The sequence below is a fragment of the Echinops telfairi genome, unplaced genomic scaffold (assembly GCF_000313985.2).
Source record: "Echinops telfairi isolate 266 unplaced genomic scaffold, ASM31398v2 ScPeMD7_7469;HRSCAF=8507_1, whole genome shotgun sequence".
Classification (NCBI taxonomy): domain Eukaryota; kingdom Metazoa; phylum Chordata; class Mammalia; order Afrosoricida; family Tenrecidae; genus Echinops; species Echinops telfairi.
In genome coordinates, this window is record NW_022111373.1 from 8,558,998 (window position 1) to 8,577,840 (window position 18,843).

At 55.0% G+C, this 18,843-nt stretch overlaps 1 protein-coding gene across 4 annotated transcripts in view; it reads left to right on the top strand.

Annotated features, from left to right (window-relative positions):
* P4HA2 (prolyl 4-hydroxylase subunit alpha 2) overlaps nt 1-18,195 on the top strand; it is a 34,707-nt gene extending 16,512 nt beyond the window's left edge. For 2 of the 4 annotated variants that reach the window (XM_045285153.1, XM_004696598.4), the window contains exons 7-16: nt 507-746; nt 1,854-2,050; nt 2,693-2,869; nt 8,832-8,902; nt 9,057-9,156; nt 12,180-12,233; nt 12,712-12,777; nt 14,917-14,985; nt 15,536-15,632; nt 17,697-18,195. In XM_045285153.1, the coding sequence (XP_045141088.1) occupies nt 507-746; nt 1,854-2,050; nt 2,693-2,869; nt 8,832-8,902; nt 9,057-9,156; nt 12,180-12,233; nt 12,712-12,777; nt 14,917-14,985; nt 15,536-15,632; nt 17,697-17,767 (1,142 nt within the window). In that variant the 3' untranslated portion in view covers nt 17,768-18,195. Of the gene's footprint in view, nt 1-506; nt 747-1,853; nt 2,051-2,692; nt 2,870-8,831; nt 8,903-9,056; nt 9,157-12,179; nt 12,234-12,601; nt 12,662-12,711; nt 12,778-14,916; nt 14,986-15,535; nt 15,633-17,696 lie in introns of all 4 variants that reach the window. The other 2 variants (XM_045285154.1, XM_004696599.4) reach the window with 2 other exon arrangements.
* Nucleotides 18,196-18,843: the final 648 nt, after the last annotated feature.

Consider the following 18,843-nt stretch of genomic DNA (forward strand, 5'->3'; position numbering starts at 1 on the left):
ACCCTCCCTGGGAGCCCGGCTCCAGCGAGTCTCTGCTGTCCATCTCCGCTTCCTGGAAGCCATTAGCTTCACCCATGGCGTTCGCTGCCACCCACCTTCTGTTTCCTACCTTCTGTCAGAGCATCTTCTCACCCTCCGCTCCCACCCGGCTGGCTCCCCCACCCCCCACGGCCCCACAGCTCGCAGCACCTGCACACTCTCCTAAGTACTTCTCAGAGGTGGGGATGTCGGGCTTCCTCTAACAGGGGTCCCTTCCCACTTGGGAGGGGAGGAGACTGAGGCTGGGAGATTGGCTGTGAACACCCCCGGAGGGGAGAGAGGTGGGGAAGGGCTGGGGCTGGGCTGGCTATATGGTCCCTGCAGCAGGGCCCTTTGCCACCATGGTCTGCAGCCTGGTGTGGCTCTGATGGGGTGATGACCCCTGCTGGCCCAGACTCTTTCCCCTTCGGGCATGCCACTTCAGCCCCGAGGCACCATTGAGCCTGACTTTGTCTCTCCTGCCACAGGAACCAAGTACCAGGCCACCCTGAGTGTGGACGACTGCTTTGGGATGGGCCGCTTGGCCTACAATGAGGGGGACTACTACCACACTGTGCTGTGGATGGAGCAGGTGCTGAAGCAGCTCGACGCGGGGGAGGAGGCCACCGTGGCCAAGGCCCAGGTGCTGGACTACCTCAGCTACGCCGTCTTCCAGCTGGGCGACCTGCCCCGGGCCCTGGAGCTCACACGCCGTCTGCTCTCCCTTGGTAAGGAGCTGCTGGGTAAGGGGCGGGGTGGTGGTAGTGTTGGCACCACTGCCTGAACCTTCCCCCAGGACTGTGCCAGTCTGGCCTGCCACCCAACAGGGACGAATACCTGACTGATTCCAGGCTCTGTCCCAAGAGCCAACCTTCCTGAGCCCTGGCCTTAGCCCTTATGGATGGAGACACCCAGGGCCCCACGTGCTCCCTTTTTGAAGAGAAGCCCAGAGCTCTGGGGCATCTGCTGCTCTGCAGGGTGAGCCACCCGGCGGCAGGAGCTTCTCTGGGCAAACAGCCACTCTTCAGGACCCGGAGTCTGCTGGGGACCTGCCCTGGCATGGGGGCTTTGTAAGTGACTCTGTGGGAATGAAGAAGCCGGCAGCTCTGTGTTATGCAAACCTTCCTGTCCCTCCTGTCACTAGTGTACGGCTCATGGAGCCCTGGGATTCCGTAGACCAGCAGAGACTCCCTGCTGCTGCTGCTGCTGCTGCTGCTGCTGCTCTTGACAGGGCCCCAAGTCTGGGCTTGGCTAGCCTACATGTGTCCCACAACATGGACGTAGGGAGAGGACTTTGTAGGTTCCATCGGGCCAGTTATTAAGGGCCTCACAGGGGGTGGGGGGGTGGAGTGGAGGGGGGATCAGGATTCCCCTTCTGGAAAACCTTACCATCTGTGGGCCTCACTGTGCAGCAGAGGGCCCGCCAAGCTTGCACCTTTGGGTGTTGAGAGGCCCCCAGGCTATGGCAGTACGGGTCATGTGGCCGTTTCTTTGGCACTCTGGCTGTGGAGAGCACATGATGTGGCCATGGACCACGCATCTACCAGGGAGCCACGTCATGAGCAGAGGATGGCTTCTCTGGGCCTGGTCCCGGAGGCGTCTAGGGAGGCCTGAGAGGACAGTCCTAGGTGCTCAGGGCTGGCTAAGCAGCTTCCTGTGCGGCCATCTGGGCTCTGGCCATGGCAGGTAGAGCCTCTGTTGGCGCTGCCTCTGCCCAGCGAGCGCTGCGTGTGAAGGGGCCGCCTGGAGGGAGACTGGCTCGCAGAACAAGGTCTCTGAATGACCTAACAGATGTTTGTGGTTTCCTTTTCTGCCGTGCCCTCTGCTTGTTCCAGACCCGAGCCACGAACGGGCTGGAGGGAACCTGCGGTACTTTGAACACTTGTTGGAAGAAGAAAGGCAGCAAACGTTACCGAACCAGACCACGGAAGCCGAGCCAGCTGCCCAGGATGGCATTTACGAGAGGCCCGCGGACTACCTGCCCGAGAGGGACATCTACGAGGGCCTCTGTCGTGGGGAGGGCGTCAAACTGGTGAGAGGCCCAGGCTGTGGACTTGGATGGGCAGATTTGGGGGTGCGAGGCGGGTGTTCTCTGAGGGCTGGGCTGGCAGACTCTCGCCCCTGACTCTGGCAGAGGCTCAGCCCTCTGAGTTACCATTGAGCCCCGGACCCCAGTCCAGCAGGTCCAGCTTTTGCATGACTCCGTGTGATGCGGACCATGGGTGTAGATGAGTGCCAGGCTCCAGGCATGGAGTAACGTCTTGAGAGTCGAGCTCAGTGTCAGGAGTCTGTCCCTGGGGCGTGGGAGGCCGTGTGTGGGGCAGGCTCGTAGCCTTGTGCACATCCATGTAAGCCTGACATGCACTGGCTTCTTCCCCTGGAAAGGCTTTCTTCTGGCCCCAACCTTTTAAAGCTCTGGGAAGGGTCAGGAATTAGCCTCTGCTACAGGATTCGAGGACATGAGGCATTCTTGGGGGCCAAGAAAAGCTGCCTAGTTTGTGGGGTGACATTTCTTGCCAGGAGAGCTAGGGGGCTTTAGTGTCCTCCTAAGGCATGGCCGAGTGGCTGCGGGACACAGGTGTGAGGCCTTTGGCCGCAGCCAGGAGGACTGGGGGTGGGGCGGGGGGAGGCTGGTTCACTCCCCGAGCTCAGCACCTGTCACTGTGATTCCCAGACGCCCCGGAGGCAGAAGAGGCTTTTCTGTAGATACCATCATGGCCACGGGACCCCACAGCTGCTCATCGCCCCTTTCAAAGAGGAGGACGAGTGGGACAGCCCACACATCGTCAGGTACTACGATGTCATGTCTGATGAGGAAATCGAGAGGATCAAGGAGCTTGCGAAGCCCAAAGTACGTGTCTCTGCAGGCCCTCCCCGGGCTGCTGAAGATTCGGCATGCCCTTCCTCGTAGCCCTGGCACAGGGTGCTCTTTGCTTACCTTCTGGCCTTGGCCGAAATGTCTGGCGGGAATTGTCCTAGGGTGCTGTCTGCCTGTGTGGGTTCATGGTCCAGTGGGGAGGGAAGGAGGGACAGCCAAGAGTGGACAGCCAAAAGTGACTGGTGAGGTGACAGAGGGCACACTAGGGACAGGTCAGACCCTGTTCACCTGGCCCTCCTGAGAGGAGGAATTGCTAATGAAGAGACTAGCTTGGAGGAGCATGTCTGTCTTGACAGCATTGTCTTCACATCGGTGTGTGTCTCCATTTATTCAGGTCTTGTAAGTTCGTCAGCCTGGTTCATTTCTAGGGAGCCCTGGTGGCATGGTAATTACACATTGGACTGCCAAGGGCAAGGTCAGTGGTTCAAAACCACTATCTGCTCCTAAAGAGAAAGATGAGGCTTTCTACTCCCATACAGAGCGACAGTCTCAGAAGCCCACAGGGGCAGAACACCCACCTACCCTGTCCTGGCAGGTCGCTCTGAGTCAGACACAACCCAACGGCAGTGAGCTTGGTCTTTTGAGTTTTGCTCAAGTGTATTCCGAGGTAGTTTAAAAAAGTCTATGGTCGTAACTGCAACCCTTTTCTTCTCCTTCATCGTGTTTTAACTTGTTTTGCCTTTGTTTGTGTCCAGTGAGCCAGCCTTCCCCCTTCTCACAGCAGCCCCTGTGCACAGGGGAGAGCTCCCCTGCAGGGCTTTCTGGCTTGGGATCTTTCTGGCATTGGCCTGCCAAGCCTTTTATCTGCACAGCTACAGAGTGGATTTCAACCACCGCAGCTGGCCGCAAAGCTCTTATGACACCAGCTTTGCCATTCTATGCCAAACTGCTGACATTTAACTTCTGATTAATATCTAGCAGTGTGACAGGCCCAGCTCTAAGTACGTGGCCTGTGTCGAGCATTCACGGCATTATTCGCCATTATTTCTGTGTCACACGCAAGGAAACAAAGACTTGGCCATGTCATGGCGTCATGCTGCTCCCCTCTTTTTTGGGGGGGCTTTTAGGAAAATCTCCAGTAACATTCCCTTGAGTTTTATAGCTGGCATTGTCACCAGCAAGAAAGGAAGATTTTTAATCATTTTATTGGGGGGCTCATACAACTCTTATCACAATCCACCCATCTATCCATTGGGTTAAGCACATTTGTTGCCATCATCATTCTCAAAACATTTTCTTTCTACTTGAGCCCTTGGTATCAGCTCCTCATTTTTCCCGTCCCTCCCTCAAGAACCCTTGATAATTAAATAATTATTTTTTCATTTCTTACACTGACTGAAGTCTCCCTTCACCCACTTTTCTGTTGTCCGTCCCCCAGGGAGGGGGTTATATGTAGATCCTTGTGATTAGTTCCCCATTCCCCCCCGCCTTCTCTTTACCCTCCTGGTATTGTTACACCCATTATTGGTCCTGAGGGGTTTATCTGTCCTGAATTCCCTGTGTTTCCAGCTCTTATCTGTACCAGTGTACATACTCTGGTCTCGCCAGATTTGTAAGGTAGAATTGGGGTCATGATAGTGGGTGAGGTGGGGGATGAAGCATTAAATAACTAGAGAAAAGTTGTATGTTTCATTGGTGCTATGCTGCACCCTGACTGGCTCGTCTCCTCCCCGAGACCTTTCTGTAAGGGGTTGTTCAATTGCCTACAGATGGGCTTTGGGTCCCCACTCCGCACTCCCCCTCATTCACAATGCTGTGACTTTTTGTTCTGGGTCTTTGGTGCCTGATACCTATGCCATTGACACCTCGTGGTCACACAGGCTGGTGTGCTTCTTCCATGTGGACTTAATTGCTTCCCAGCTAGATGGCCGCTTGTTTATTTTCAAGCCTTTAAGACCCCAGACACTATATCTTTTGATAACCAGGCACCATCAGCTTTCTTCACCACATTTGCTTATGCACCCATTTTGTCTTCAATGATCATGGCGGGAAGGTGAGCATCATGGCATGCCAGGTTAATAAAGCAAAGTGTTCTTGCGTTGAGGGAGTACTTGTGTAGTGGCCCAATGTCCATCTGCTACCTGAATACTAAATCTATAAATATATGTACATAGATCTATTTCCCCATCATCATTTATAAATATGTTTACATATGTACGTGCCTGTATTTAGACCTCTCTAAATGCCCTTTGCCTCCTAGCTCTTTCCTCTAGTAAGAAAGGAAGATTTTGTTTTCTCCTTCCCGACAATTAAAATGAGTTGTTATGGTCTTCTTGAGCTGCCTAGAACAACCAGAGCTGTGTAGAACAGCCATCCTTGGCTTATTCTTGAGCTTCCGGGAAATTCCTCTGGCATGACACTGGTCAATAGGAAGCAGGGTGTTGGTTCTGTGTGTGTGTGATGTTATAAAGTAGCTCTTCTATTTATAGTTCATGAAAGATCCGCTTCCATTTGGAGAGCGACTTGCTGCCCTGCCCTCCTCTGCTCATTCTTGGTCACTTGTGGGTGAAACCCCAACCCAGACCTGCTGCCATCGAGTCGGATTTGGACTCGCAGCGACCTGACCCACTGAGGAGAGCTGCCCCTGCAAGTTTCCGAGGTTGTAAATCTTGACGGGAACAGAGCTCGCCTCATCTGTGTCCTGTGTGGCAGCAGCTGGCGTTGAGCTGCTGAGCTTGCAGTGCCATCAGGGTCCTGAGGTGACGATCAGGAGAGAGAATCTAGCGCAGCTGTGCACTGCTCTGGTCCTCAGGATCTTCAGAGTCCAGGGAGTCCTCCACAGCCCAGGGAGAGGCCGGGTACCCGCCCCCTCTCTGTGTGTGTGTGCCTGGGGCTGGCCCCTGACCTCGTCTTGGAACAACCTGGGCTGCAGGCGCTCAGAGAGCTAGAGTTGAGAGCTGGCGATTGGCATCCCTGGTGAGACTGGATAAAAGCCCAGCTGGGTGTGTGGAGAGCAGGCTCTGGGACCCCCACGTGCGCTCTCTGGTCAGCTGCATGGGGGCCAAGCCCCTAGGGGAGGAAAGCCACTGTCCTGTCCGGATCTCCTAAGAGAGTCCTCTCCTGTCCCTCAGAAACTGGAGACATTCCTGTCTTGTGAGGGGAGAGAGAGAGAGAATGTGTGTGTGCACGCGCGTGTGTTTAGTGTTCAGAAAACTTGTCTTTGAACAGGAGCCATGTTCTGAGCCAAACATGTTGGTCCTTACAAGCTGATCTTCCGGAGCCTGGGAGGGGCAAATACTGTTGTGGCTTTGAAGTGGGACTCGGGAGGTTAACTTGGCATGTGGGGAATGCCTGGCAGCTGACTCCGGGTACCCAGCCTGCCTTCAAAAATAGCCCGTCAGTCCCCAGGGACAGAGCTCCATTGCCCAGTGCCTGCTTGTGGGCAGTAGGCCAGGGCTGAGGCTCACGCTTGGATGGGTCCACCTGCGGCAGCAACTCGGGGAAGCCCTCTGTCCAGGGTGCACTAGCCAGCTCAGTAGAACGTGCTGCAGCACCGCCATGCCCGGTTTGAGGTCAAGCCCACCTCCTGGCCATCGTCCCTCGGGCCCAGGCAGCCAGCCTCCCTTGTCGCCTTCTCTGCTTGGACACGCCTTCCCCAGGGCTCAGCTCCAGCTCCTCCTGGTCTCCCCCTCCACAAAGCATCTGGAATGACCTTCTAAGGATCAGATGTGCCCCCCCCCCAGCTCCCACATAAAGCCTCTCCCCACCCAGAAGCTGCAAGGTTATCTCCAGATGCTAGGTAAGCCCCCTCCCCCATCTCCGACTGATGTCGTCAGGTGCCATGACTCAGAGGGACGCGATGTGCCGCAGAATGTGACAGGGCCCAGTTCCGCATCATCCTCACGATGAATTCCATCTCGGCTCATTGCTGCAGCCACTGGGTCGGTCCTTCTCCTCCAGGGCCTCCTCGTTTCCGCTGTCTGCGTTAGTCTGGGTAGACTAGACACTCAGGTGTATAAGAAAAAGCTTTATACAAAGAGTGATTGTACATTAAGAAAGCATTCCAGCCCTGTCCACATCAAGTCTGTAAGTCTGATACCAATCACGAATCACATGCAATGACACTGAATTCGGGAAGATCACAGGCCAGTGGGTGGGAAGTCTTCCAGATCCAGTGGCGTTATAAGCATCTCAGCGCTGGCAAGGGTCTCCGCGTGGCTCCTCCAGCTCAGGGCACTAGCGTAGTTCCATGTGTCTTGTCAGCTGCAATGTCTCCTAGGGAGTCAGCAGAGAGAGAGTGTTTCCAGCCTCCAAGGAGGAATACAGGAATTCCCAGAATCCTCAAAAGAAGGCCATGCCCACACAGAGGCCTCATTGGCCATGACCTGATTGACAGGCTAGACTCCACCCCTTCACGCTTAATCCTCTCAAATTGACAAATGATTATATAACTACCAGACTGCCCCTCTACTTTATCAGCATGATGTCCTTCTCCAGGCACTGGGCTCTCCAGACAGCATGTCCACAGTACTTGCTGCTTCCCCTGAACTCTGATTCACTGTTGGGAGATCACACCCATTTCATCCCCAGACCTCGGCACCACTGTCCCTCCTCCTCCTGGCTAACGCCTATCTGGCCTGCAGGTCTCAACCAGCGTCTCCTCCCTTACAGGAAGCCTTTCTTTGACCTCCACCTCTGCCCTTCACACCTCCGTGCTCCAAACTCATGCTGACCTGTAGTGACCCTACAGGACAGGGGAAGACTGCCCTGTCAGTTTCTGAGATGTCACTGGTCGTGGGCTGTGCTCTGACGACCTGCTAGTTTCTTCCTTCCCCATTGGTGGAGTTGTACAAGGGCACGTCTGGGTCACCCAGCATAGTGCCAGGGTACAGTAAGTGCTCACCCAGTGTTTATTGAAATAAAGGAGAACTCCTAGCAGGTTGGGTACCTGGGTCTCTGGCGCCACCCCATGGGGACATCACAAGCCTGGGCCCTGCAGGTTCTGGTCAACAGGCCCCTCTGGACAGCATCACTGAGCCTGTCTCTAGAGACCTAAGGGAGATGAGGAGGGGAGGGTGGGTACATGTAGGTGAGGGCAGGTGGCTTCTAGGCAGTATTTCACCTATGGTAACGTATAGAATTGGGCGGGCCCTGATTCCATCATCGGACGCTGAGGCTCAAGGTCATGAATAAGTATAGCTATTCACTCCCCGAGCTGGATTGGCACCCTGGCTGCAGCAGTAGCTCCAGCACTGGAACACTTGTGAGGATGGCGCAGGACCGGGCAGTCTTGCCTTCTGTCGTGCATGGGATCCCTATGGGTCCATACCCACTGGACAGCATCTCATCACAAAAATTAACTCCACCCATGCCCGAGATTGGCCTGCCTGCCTTGCTGCTTGGTTGGGGACTTGGGTCCTCTCTCTGCGGTCCCTAGACACACCTTAGGGCCCTCTCATGTTGAGTGGGGGGCAGTGACCAGGCCAGCATAAAGCAGGCAGAGATGGCCTCCAGGGCTGGGGCAGGGCAGTGTCAGGTGCAGCTGCAGGATGTTGGGAAGAGTCCGAGATAGCATCTTGGCAGAAGAGGCCCCTGAGGTTCAGAGGCTGGTGGGATGTAGCCAAGTCCCTGCAGGGTTGAGGCTCGGGCGTGAGGGGGTGGCCTAATGGGGTTGAAGCAGCCAGGCTGCAGCAGGGATACCGTGGGGGGCCTGGTCAGGAGGTGGGGGTGCAGGCAGGTGGGCCAAGGAAGCTCCATAGGCAGGTGTCCGCAGCCAGCGCAGGCCTGGGCAGAGCAGGCCCGCAAGCAGAATGGGAATGTGGCGCCCTCTGCCCCGGCCCTGGCATTAGCTTGCAGGGTCTCAGGGTCTTGACACCAACCCCTACCTGCACACTTTACCCTGCTGCCCGCGTGGCAGGCAGACCTATTCCCAGTGTTCTCCAGAGCTCAGCTCAAGACAAACACACAGCCATGTGCTTTCTCTTCTACCTCCCAGCTCGCACGAGCCACTGTTCGCGATCCCAAGACCGGCATCCTCACTGTCGCCAGCTACAGGGTCTCCAAGAGGTGAGCGGAAGTTCTTGGCTGGGCCTGGTGGTGGCTGGCTCCGGGCCCCCAGTCTCTGCCTGCTGAGACTCTCACGGCATGCTCCCTGCTGGTGCTGACCCAGACCTGAGCCAGCCCTCCACTGTCCTTTCTCTGTGCATTTCTGTTGGCCCAGCTCCTGGCTGGAGGAGGATGACGACCCTGTCGTGGCTCAAGTGAATCGTCGCATGCAGCACATCACAGGGCTCACGGTGCAGACTGCAGAACTGTTGCAGGTATGGTGACCCTGGGCGCCCGGGAAGTGGGGGAGGCGGGTCCTTCTGGCGAGGTGGGCTCACAGGGCCCCACATGAGCCTCAGTGGTGTAGCTTAGGAGGGTGATGCCAGCATGTGGGCATAGTGGAGACCTTTTCACTCCCTGGGTTAGTCCCATGTCCCAGAAAGCCCTCCAGGGAGGGAAAACCACCAAGCCATTGTATGACTGCACACTGTATGACTGCTTAGCATGTGGCCTGATGTCACCCTGGGAAGCCCTAACTGAGCATGCCCACTGGTGGTCAGCAGTTAGCGTTTAGGAATCGCGGAGGTAGCCGTGCTGCGGTGCCAAGGATCACGTGGCGGCAGGCTTGTCCATGTCCTGTCGACGGCGCACATTCACAGACCTGGTCTCCAGCATTGGCCTTCTGCCCATTGGCTACTGGAAAAAGAACGTGCCGATTTGTGGGCCATGTGGAGGCAAAAGTTCAGAGAACGTCCAAGAGCACTATAAATACGGTGTGGTCCTGAATCACAGTCTAGTACACGCGGAGACAGTGTTCCTGGCACATTGTTGGAAGGCTGGGGAAGGTGGAGCCGCGCGGTGGGAGGACGCCCTGGGGAAGCTGGCTTCCGGCCTTTGTTATGCTTACGAGGAACTGTGGTGGCAGGGCAGGACCGGACCACAGGGGAAAGCACCTAATAGTGCATCCCCTGGGGCCCTGAGTTCAGGTCAGCGCTGGCTTCCTCGTAAAAGCAGTAGCCTGAGATGGGCTGCCGCTGCAGCATCTCTCCAGAGAGGCCTGGACCCATCTGTCTGGCCAGAGCTTCTGTGCGTTTAAGGATAGCAGTCTTCCCCTTTCAGCTTGGCATCTGGGTCTGACCAACCCAGAGTCCCGTGAAACTCACCAAACACGTTGCCGGCAATCAGGGACTCCCGGCACCCTTCAGGACAGGGACGAAAACGAGCAGTTGAGACTTTCTTGTGACTTGGGATGAGCTCCTGTCTCGAATTTTCTGCACAGAATTCCTTGAGCTCCAAGACCCTCTGGCTCCGTACTATATTTGCTTCCCAGACAAAACCCAAACTCACTGCCACCGAGTTGATTCTGACTCAGAGTGACCCCATAGGACAGAATACAACTGCTCTTTGGGGTTCCCCAGGCTGTAACTCTCCCCGGGAGCAGAGAGCTTCATCTTTCTCCTGCAGGGTGGCTGCTGGGGTCAAATGGCTGACCTCTGCAGCTTGCAGCCCCCGCCCAGCCACGGCACCACCAGGGAAGTGGTTTCTAAGCACCTGTCTTGCTCGCACTGCAGTCTCTGAAATCCGCAGCCTTTCAAAGGACTGGCTGTCGACTGTGTAATAACAAGTCTAAAGATTCAAATGAGCACTTTCCCCCCCGGAATGTGTTACGGGTGCTTGTTATTGGCAGTGCGGGGCTGGGGAGCTGGCTGTGCCCTGGTGATGAATCCGGTTGCTATAGCTCCAGAAGTCCCTATTCCTTTGACACTCCCGGGAACAGTATCAAATAGTGCAGGGACAATGGCTGTATCACAACCATCACACGCGATCCCCAGAACTTGAAACACGAGGCAGCATTAGCAACGCAGGCCCGTCTGGCCACGTGGGATCGGAACGCTTCCGTGCTCCCGCAACAAGCGTCAGTTGTGGAAAAGCACAGTCAGACTGCCGTCTGGCGCCAAGCAGAGATCGAGTTTTCCTGAATGCACCGGCACATGTTTAAACTTTCCCTCAGGGCCACGAGCAGAATGGGCCCAAGGGAGAGAGAACATTGTGAAACGGTTTTAGAAAACCACTTTGCCAATTGCTCGGGCACCTTTCTCAGACGCCCCGCACCCAGAGGGCTGTTGACACCGCTGATGGGCCTCCCCAGTGTTTCAGGCTCGGGGCATCTTGGAGGCAGATGGAGTGGATGACAGACAGCACGTTCCCCATCACAGGTGGACTGGACTTTTGCACACCCTGCCCAAGTCATACTGCCCTGATTTTGTGTCTTAGGACATGTGGCAGATACTGCTTGTGCTTCTGTAAAAAGGCTTTCCTCTCTGGTGAAGCCCACCACTTCTACCCCACCTCTCCCACCCCCCAATGTGTTGGAATCCACCAATCAGATAGCATCGCTCACCTGACTGCTGGCAAAGAGGATGTACTGAAAAGTACCACCTTTCCCAGCATGACTGGCTGAGCCGCTGGGGTTCTTAGGGTTTCTCGATAAGACAAGGTTGCCAGCTGTTGCCAGCTGCTCACTGTGGGTGCCCCTTGACCCTTCAGCTTCCTAAACAAGCTCTGTGCTTCTTCTTGAGCCCTGTCTCACATTCTGTCTACTAAGGTGGCAGTGACCATTGCTAGCTAAGGTTTATGTTCTGCTGGTAAGCTGTGTGCAAGGGCAGTTTAAATGCCCAGTCCAGTGCAGGGCACCAGCTAGGCCCTGAAGCTGAGGTGACCCAAGTCTCACTCCACGCTAACAAAGGGGTGTCCTGGGCTGCCCATGCCCCTCTGCCGCACTTGGAAGTGCTCCACGCAGTAGACCACTGTGGGAGGTGGGTGGAATAGATGGATCATTCTCCCCCATCCCCTCCTATCTGGCCTGGGAACAGTTCCTGGGGCACAGTGGCAGAGGTGGCAGGAGCAGTGACAGGCACCCGGTAGTTCTCATAGTAAAGGAGAAATACACCCTCAGCTTCGGTCGGGTGTTGGCTTTCCTCTGGGTCACACTCTTACTGTCTCCCAAATAAATGCCTTAGAGGGCTCCCTCTGGGCTGGGCGCTTCTCCGCTGTGGGCACCTCCAGCTCACCTGGCTCTTCCTGTGGGGGAAACCACGTTTGTGCTGCAGCCCTGCTCTGAGACCAGCAGCAAGCGGGCCCAGGGGAGGGCCTGGCTCTCCTCCCTGTAGACGAGACAGACAGCTCTTGGGGGTTGTAATTGTTTGCAGCCTGGGAAAATGGTAGCCCTAGGGAGACGGGCTGCTTAGAGGCTGTGGCTGCTGCTGCTGACAAGGCGAACGCGGTTCTTTTCCACCAGGTTGCTAATTATGGAATGGGAGGACAGTATGAGCCACACTTTGACTTCTCCAGGGTAAGACCTGAATCATGGGTGCTTTCAAAAGTCCTTGCTGCAGCTGTTTGGAGGAGGCTGGAGCTCCTAGGAGCACCCCAGCCTCTGGGCCTGCCCTCTCCCCACCACTTCCTCAACAAGGGGGAACCCCTTATTACTGGTGAAGTCCAAGTCTGGGCCCCTGGGGGCTGGGGAGCCAGTGGTGGCTTTCCTGTGATGTGGGAAGGGTCTGTCACTCTCCCTCTGCCTGGCTGGCCAGGTTTCCCCCGCAACCTTGGCCGGATTTCTGTAACACGCTTGTTACCCCCCCCCCACCCTTTGGGACCTGGTTGTGTGGGTGGTGGGTGAATTCAGTTGCAAACCTGGGTGAAAGTTATTGTCTGTTGCAGCGACCTTTTGACAGCGGCCTCAAAACGGAGGGGAATAGGTTAGCGACGTTTCTTAACTATGTAAGTATCCGGGCCCCGGCCCACCTGCTCATTCTCCCTTAATTTTATAGAGCCATGAGCAAGATGCTTTCAAGCGTTTAGGGACGGGGAATCGTGTGGCCACATTCTTAAACTACGTGAGTATGATGTGTGTAAGGGGCCCCTGGGCCCAGAGTGCTCTGTCTGGGCCGACACTCCCAGCTGCTGGTGAATGGCCAACCCCGCCCTTCCAGCCCACAGCAGCCTCTTGGCTGAAGTAGAGCTAGTTGACCCTTGTTCCCATCATTGTGTTTCCGCCCACTCAACCCCAGCAAGCCCCTTGCCTCCCCGGCTCCTTTCTGATGGGTCCGGTGCTCGGCTGGCCTCTGGGGGGGATGTGCTGGAGCGTCCCATGCTGGCAGCACCGGAGGAACTAGCTGTGAGAGACTCCTGCATGACAGCTCTGCCGTTTGCCTCCCACCGGCAGACACGGCCCTGTGTGCTCCGCTCCATCCACAGGGCCTTGGGTGTACCCTTCACACAAGGGTGATTTCCGCTCCTGGCTTCTAAGAGAGCCACCTCGCACCAGGCCTAGAGCCCGTCAAGTAATGTGGAAAAAGAAGCCTGTGTTCGGTTTCTCTTTAAATCTCGCAATTTTTAAACCTTGAAATTTTTGTGTATGTTACGTGTGTGCTGTGGGGCGGTGCTGTGACACTTGTGGCCTCTCCTGGGAAGCTCAAGGTCTAAATAAAGCTGGAGACTTGACACGTGGGAGAGGGAATTACGTAGTCAGCCACGGATAAGGGCTGTGATGAAGTAGCACAGGGAGCTTGGGGAACCCGCTGTTGGAGTTCAGGGAAGGCCTCCCATGGGAAGCGTGTTAGTCTGGGTGGACTAGAGAAACAAATCCAGAGACACTCATATATGCATAAGAGAGAACTTTGTATCAAGAAAAAACTATGCATCCATAAAACATCCCAACCCAGTCCAGATCAAGTACCTAAGTTTGAGATTAGCCCAAAAGTTCGATATTAGACCCAAAGTCTGATATTAGTGCATGAGTTCCTCCGCAGACTAATAGAGCACATGCAGTGATGCTGAAAGCAGGAAGATCACAGGCCAGTGGGTGGAAAATCTTGTGGAAGCATCTCAGCCGCTGGTGTGGGTCTCCACGTGGCTTCTCCAGCTCCAGGGCTCTGGCTGCCATCAACGTAGCTCCATGTGGCTTGTCAACAGGAATGTAAAGCAGAGAGAGTGTGTGTCCTGCCTTCAGGGAGGAAGACAGGAGTTCCCAGAATCCTCAGGAGAAGGCCATGCCCACACAGAGGCCTCACTGGCTATCACTTGATTGACAGGCTAGACTCCACCCCCTCACTCAAGTTGATAGGAGATTATGCAGCTGCCATGGGAGGTAACCTGTCAGTTGAGACTTGAAGGTTAAGTGGAAATTGGCTGGTGGGCCATGGTGTTTGACAGAGACTCTGGAGATCTGGAAGCAGGAAGGAGGTTGAGATGCTAAAAAACCATAGAAAGGCTGGCGTGGCTCAGGAGCAGCACCTGAGTCTAGAGAGGGCAGAGGGAGAGGCAGTGGGATGGACAGGGCTTTGAGGTTCTGGAAGACGGTTAGGGTGTGATTCCCCAGGACCATGGGATGCCCATGGAGGGTGGGGTTTCATCTCATTCATTTAGCAAATGCCTGTCAGGTGCCCTTCAGGCTGCCTGGCCTATGACCTGTGGAAATACTTGTTAGCTCCAAATTTTGTTAGCCTGACACACCAACGCTTGAAGTCAGGGCCAGATGAGCAGGATGGTGCTCCACAGGAGTTACAGCGTGCTCCGTGAGCTTGTGGGATGTTGTTCTGTTTCAGTGGAGGCCTCGCTGTGGGAGAAATCAAGCCTCTGGAGATGCAGGGTCTTACCTGTCCGCCCAGGGGGCCCTTGGGAAGGTCAGGGTCTGGAGCAGTTAGCCGCTCAAGCTGAGGAGACAGCCCATCGTGAGGGCCACCGCTGGTGTGGGGAATGGCAGTGGGGTTCTGGTTGGGCAGATCCATGGGCACAGAGCCTTAGGCGAGGCTAACTGGATGGTGACTCAAGGGGCAGGGGCTAGAACAGGCTCCTCCCCAGCACAGCTACAGGCGGCAGGTGTGGGGAAAATACTCATGTCCTAAAGGCTGGCCATGGACCAGTGCTGCTGATGCTCTTTGACACAGGGGGTGACCCGTGTCCTTTGTCATATGTGGCTCAGTTGGTCTGAGAGCCCTGGGCCAAAGGGCCAAGCTCTGTGTCTATCTTCCCAGATGAGCGATGTGGAAGCTGGTGGTGCCACCGTCTTCCCTGACCTGGGTGCTGCCATTTGGCCTAAAAAGGTGAGTCCTAGTCCTTATGGGTCAGAGGTGGAAGAGGGACTCTGACCTTGCCCAGGACCTGGCCCTTGGCCTGCTCGACTATCACTTTGATGGGCAGAAGCCTCTTTTCTCCTGGACTCTGACCTTACAGCCTCCGTTTCCCACTGTGGAGAAAGGGCAGAGGAGGAATGTCTCACCGGGGGCTGGGGGTTTTCATATGCCCACCCCAGCAGGAAGCGGAGGTTTTGTCTGGGGAAATCCTCCACCAGAGGAGCCCCAGACCCTGTCCCCCCACCCCCTACACATGGAACGAGGGTGTTCCTACTCTGGGGTCCAGTCCCAGAGCCCACGTGAGACTGGGTGCCAGAGGCACTGTGTGTGTCAAAGAGGGCTGACTGGGCAAAAAGGCCAACCCCTTGCTCCTTGCACACGGCACCGCTCTTCAAGCTCCAAGTACGCGTCTTCAGGGCCCAGATCCCTGTGTCTCCAGGCTACCTCCTGGACCTCTGCCCATCTTGTCCGCTGAAGCCCACGTGCCGAGGGCGAGTTCCGACAGGCTGTTCTCGCACAGGGCACAGCTGTGTTCTGGTACAATCTCCTGCGGAGTGGCGAAGGCGACTACCGGACGAGACACGCTGCCTGCCCCGTGCTCGTGGGCTGCAAGTGGGGTGAGTGGCTTCCAGGGTGGTCCTGGCCTTGGTGGCCGCAGGCTGGTCTTTGATTCCCAGCTGGGAGACACGTTTGTGCCAGACCCTTGCTGAGGTTTTTTCTGCTCCTTGATGGGCCCCTCAGCCAGGGTGGCTCAGGCAGCTGGCTAGAGAGCTGAGGGAGCCCTACGCACTTCCAGGGGCAGCGGGAGTGGGAGTTGGGGGTGGGATCTCAGGAGGAATCCGTCTGGCATGGGTCTGAGGGAACCGTGGAGGAGAGGTGGAGTCAGAAAGCGGGGAAGGGTGTCCCAGGAAAGAGGCACCGGTTGAAGACTAGCCCACGGGGTGGAGGCTGGCTGCTTTGGTCACTTGAATAGGGGGAGGCCAGTGGCAAGAGGCTGAAGATGAAGTTCAAGGCTGGGCATGAACTTGAAAGGCTAAAGCTTGAGTCTTGTTGTGGAAGGAGCTGCGGTCAGCCTGTGGGTAGCCAGGAAGAGATTGCAGGAGATGAGTGTTCAGGCCCTGTGGGAGAGCTAGGGGGCATCCATAGGGATAGGTACGCAGAAAACTAAGCACATTTTACAACAGGAGGCAACTTTAAAACTCACGCTCATTGTCACCAGGGCTCCTTAAACTGAAAAAGTGTCAAACTCCCTGCCTCCCAGGTGATGTGCCCCCATAGGAACCCTATAGGACAGGGTAGAGTGCCCCTGTGCGTTTTCAAGACGGTGACTCTGGGGGTAGAACCCAGGAACCCCAGCCCCCTGCCGTCAAGTCGTTGCTGACTCCTAGTGACCCTATAGGACAGGGGAGAGCAGGCCAAGCTGTAACTGTCTCCTTTGGAGCGGCATTTGGTTTCAAACTGCTGACCCTGAGGTTAGCAGCCCAATGTGTAACCACTACGCCGCCACCAGGGCTCCTGCATTCTAACTTTCAGGGGTGGGAGAATTTGTCTAAGAATGGAGATCCAAATATTATCTAGGAGATGGCTCAGGTGTGCGCAACATTGGTTTGAGCATAATGTTCCTATCAAGTGAATATTAATGTAACTGGAACGTGTGGTTGAAATATACTGGGAGGATGGGACACAGGAAGTAGGTGTTTCCAGGTGGCAGAAAATAACTGGAAAACTGCATCTTCCATGGGAGAATCTTGATCGCTGTAGTTGAGTTGCAAAGGCTAAGATTGAAAGTCAAGAATTAGGCCCCTGAGCATTTTATTTAAACCAACCAGGGTAAACATCAGGAGAAACGACTCAAGGAGTTGAGCATCCTCGGTGGGGGGTGGGGTGCCGGGGTGGAGACTGGGGATGGGGAGGCCAGGAGATCGCTGTTGTGCCTTGTAAACCTTCGAGGAAAATTGGATTTTTCAAACGAAGTACCCGTTTTACATGAAAAAAAATTGAGTGTTAAAAATGTATATGTTAAAAGCTCTGTGACTCCAGCAATGCGTGAAAACGTGTTTGGTTTTATTCACCAGGAGAAAGTGTCTGAGGACAGCATGGGAGCACTCAAGTATTTGCTCACGTGTCCTCGGGACACGGAGGTTTAAGGACAGTGCTGCCCCTGGATACCCACAGCACACGGGTTGGGACCTGCTGCGCACAGCCCCTGAGCTTGTAGTCCAAGCCCTCTGCTGCCCTGATGGGCATCCTCCTCCCATATCCTGCCTCCGTTTTCCCACTTAGTAACAACCAGCTTATTTGGGTGCGTGTACACACCGTGGGTGCTCAAGGTTCTTGTTATCCGGTTCCCATTACCTGGGAACCCCTTGGTGTGTGACCCCCTTGATAAGGTCCCCTTCTCCCTAGCTTCCCTTCTGTTTAGCTTCCTGCCCTACCCCCACTAGGGTTTCCTCCTCCCCTATCTGGGTAGATGCCCCCCAGTTCTGCTCCCATGGCAACCTGTGCACCGGCAGAATGTGTACAGCTATCTGCTTACACATCTGTCCTGTTTCCCAGCTCATGAACCAGTAGAGGTGCAAGGCTATGTCTCACATCTCATTCATAGGCCCCACACAGGCATCACGGTGAAGGGGCTGCAGAGTGAACAGTAGGATTGTAACGTGCCTCCTCTCTGTTTGCAGTTTCCAATAAGTGGTTCCACGAGCGAGGACAGGAGTTCTTGAGGCCGTGTGGATCAACAGAGGTCGACTGACAAGTCCATTTGGCCCTTCTCCTCCTGGCCCCACATCCCATGTTGTTTTCCTGTGCAGTGTGACCGATACCTTTATGTGCTCCAGCCCTAGACAGGCAGGCCTTTGGGAGAGTGAATGCTTGTCTGGAACAGAGAGAGAGGGGATGGGGAGGACCCTGGGTGTCCTGGGTCTGTGCTGACCCAGCCAGCAGGGTAAACCAGCCTGCCCCTCAGGTCCCCCAAAGCAGAGACGGAATAGCTGCAGCAGAGCCAGGCTGTCTAGCACCTTGTAAGGTGCCTTTGTACCTCAGATGTTTTAGGTGTGAGATATTTCAGTGAACCAAAGTGCTGGTATCTTGTTTACATGTTTGTTTTTATGACATTTTCATCAGTTATGGCTTTAACCAAAAAATAAAATGTCCCCGCTAAAAGCCTTTAAAGAACCTTGACTTTGGAGTGTTGTTTTTTATGAAGACCTGGGAGCTTTTATCAGTCACCATTTCCTATGTGTCACCTCTGTTTAGGCAGAGTCTGCATAATGGCCTTGGGTTCCAGACCTCATTCAGCTCGTGTTCTTCAAGCTTGACTAACCATCTCTGGAAAAGCGCCTTAGGTCCTGAAGAACCAAGAGAGTACATGTGTTCATGGTATAACATATGTTTTCTTTTCCAGAAAGTATTTATTGTCTTGTTGAGAACAGTAAAACACACACCAGTTCAAGCATTTCTCCGTGTCAGTCTGTCGATGTGGATTATATTCCTCAGATTATGCCACCATATGCATCCTCCCTTTTTGAATCATCCCGTCCCCACTGCCTAACTCACTGCCTAAACTCCCTGCCAGCCGAGGAACCTCTCCAATCTTTCGAGTTGTGCTTGGCTGACAACCAGAAAGGTGGACAGCTTGCAGCTCTACCCCTTTCTCAGAAGACAGTTGTGGTCATCTGCTTCTGTGATGATTACAACCTTGGGAACCCAGTGGGGCAGTTCTGCTCTGCCTTATGTGGTCTTGCAGAGTCAACATGGACTCGATGACAAGTTTAGGTTTGGATTTCAATCGTTCTTAAAAGACATCATCGCTTATTAAAATTAAAAAAA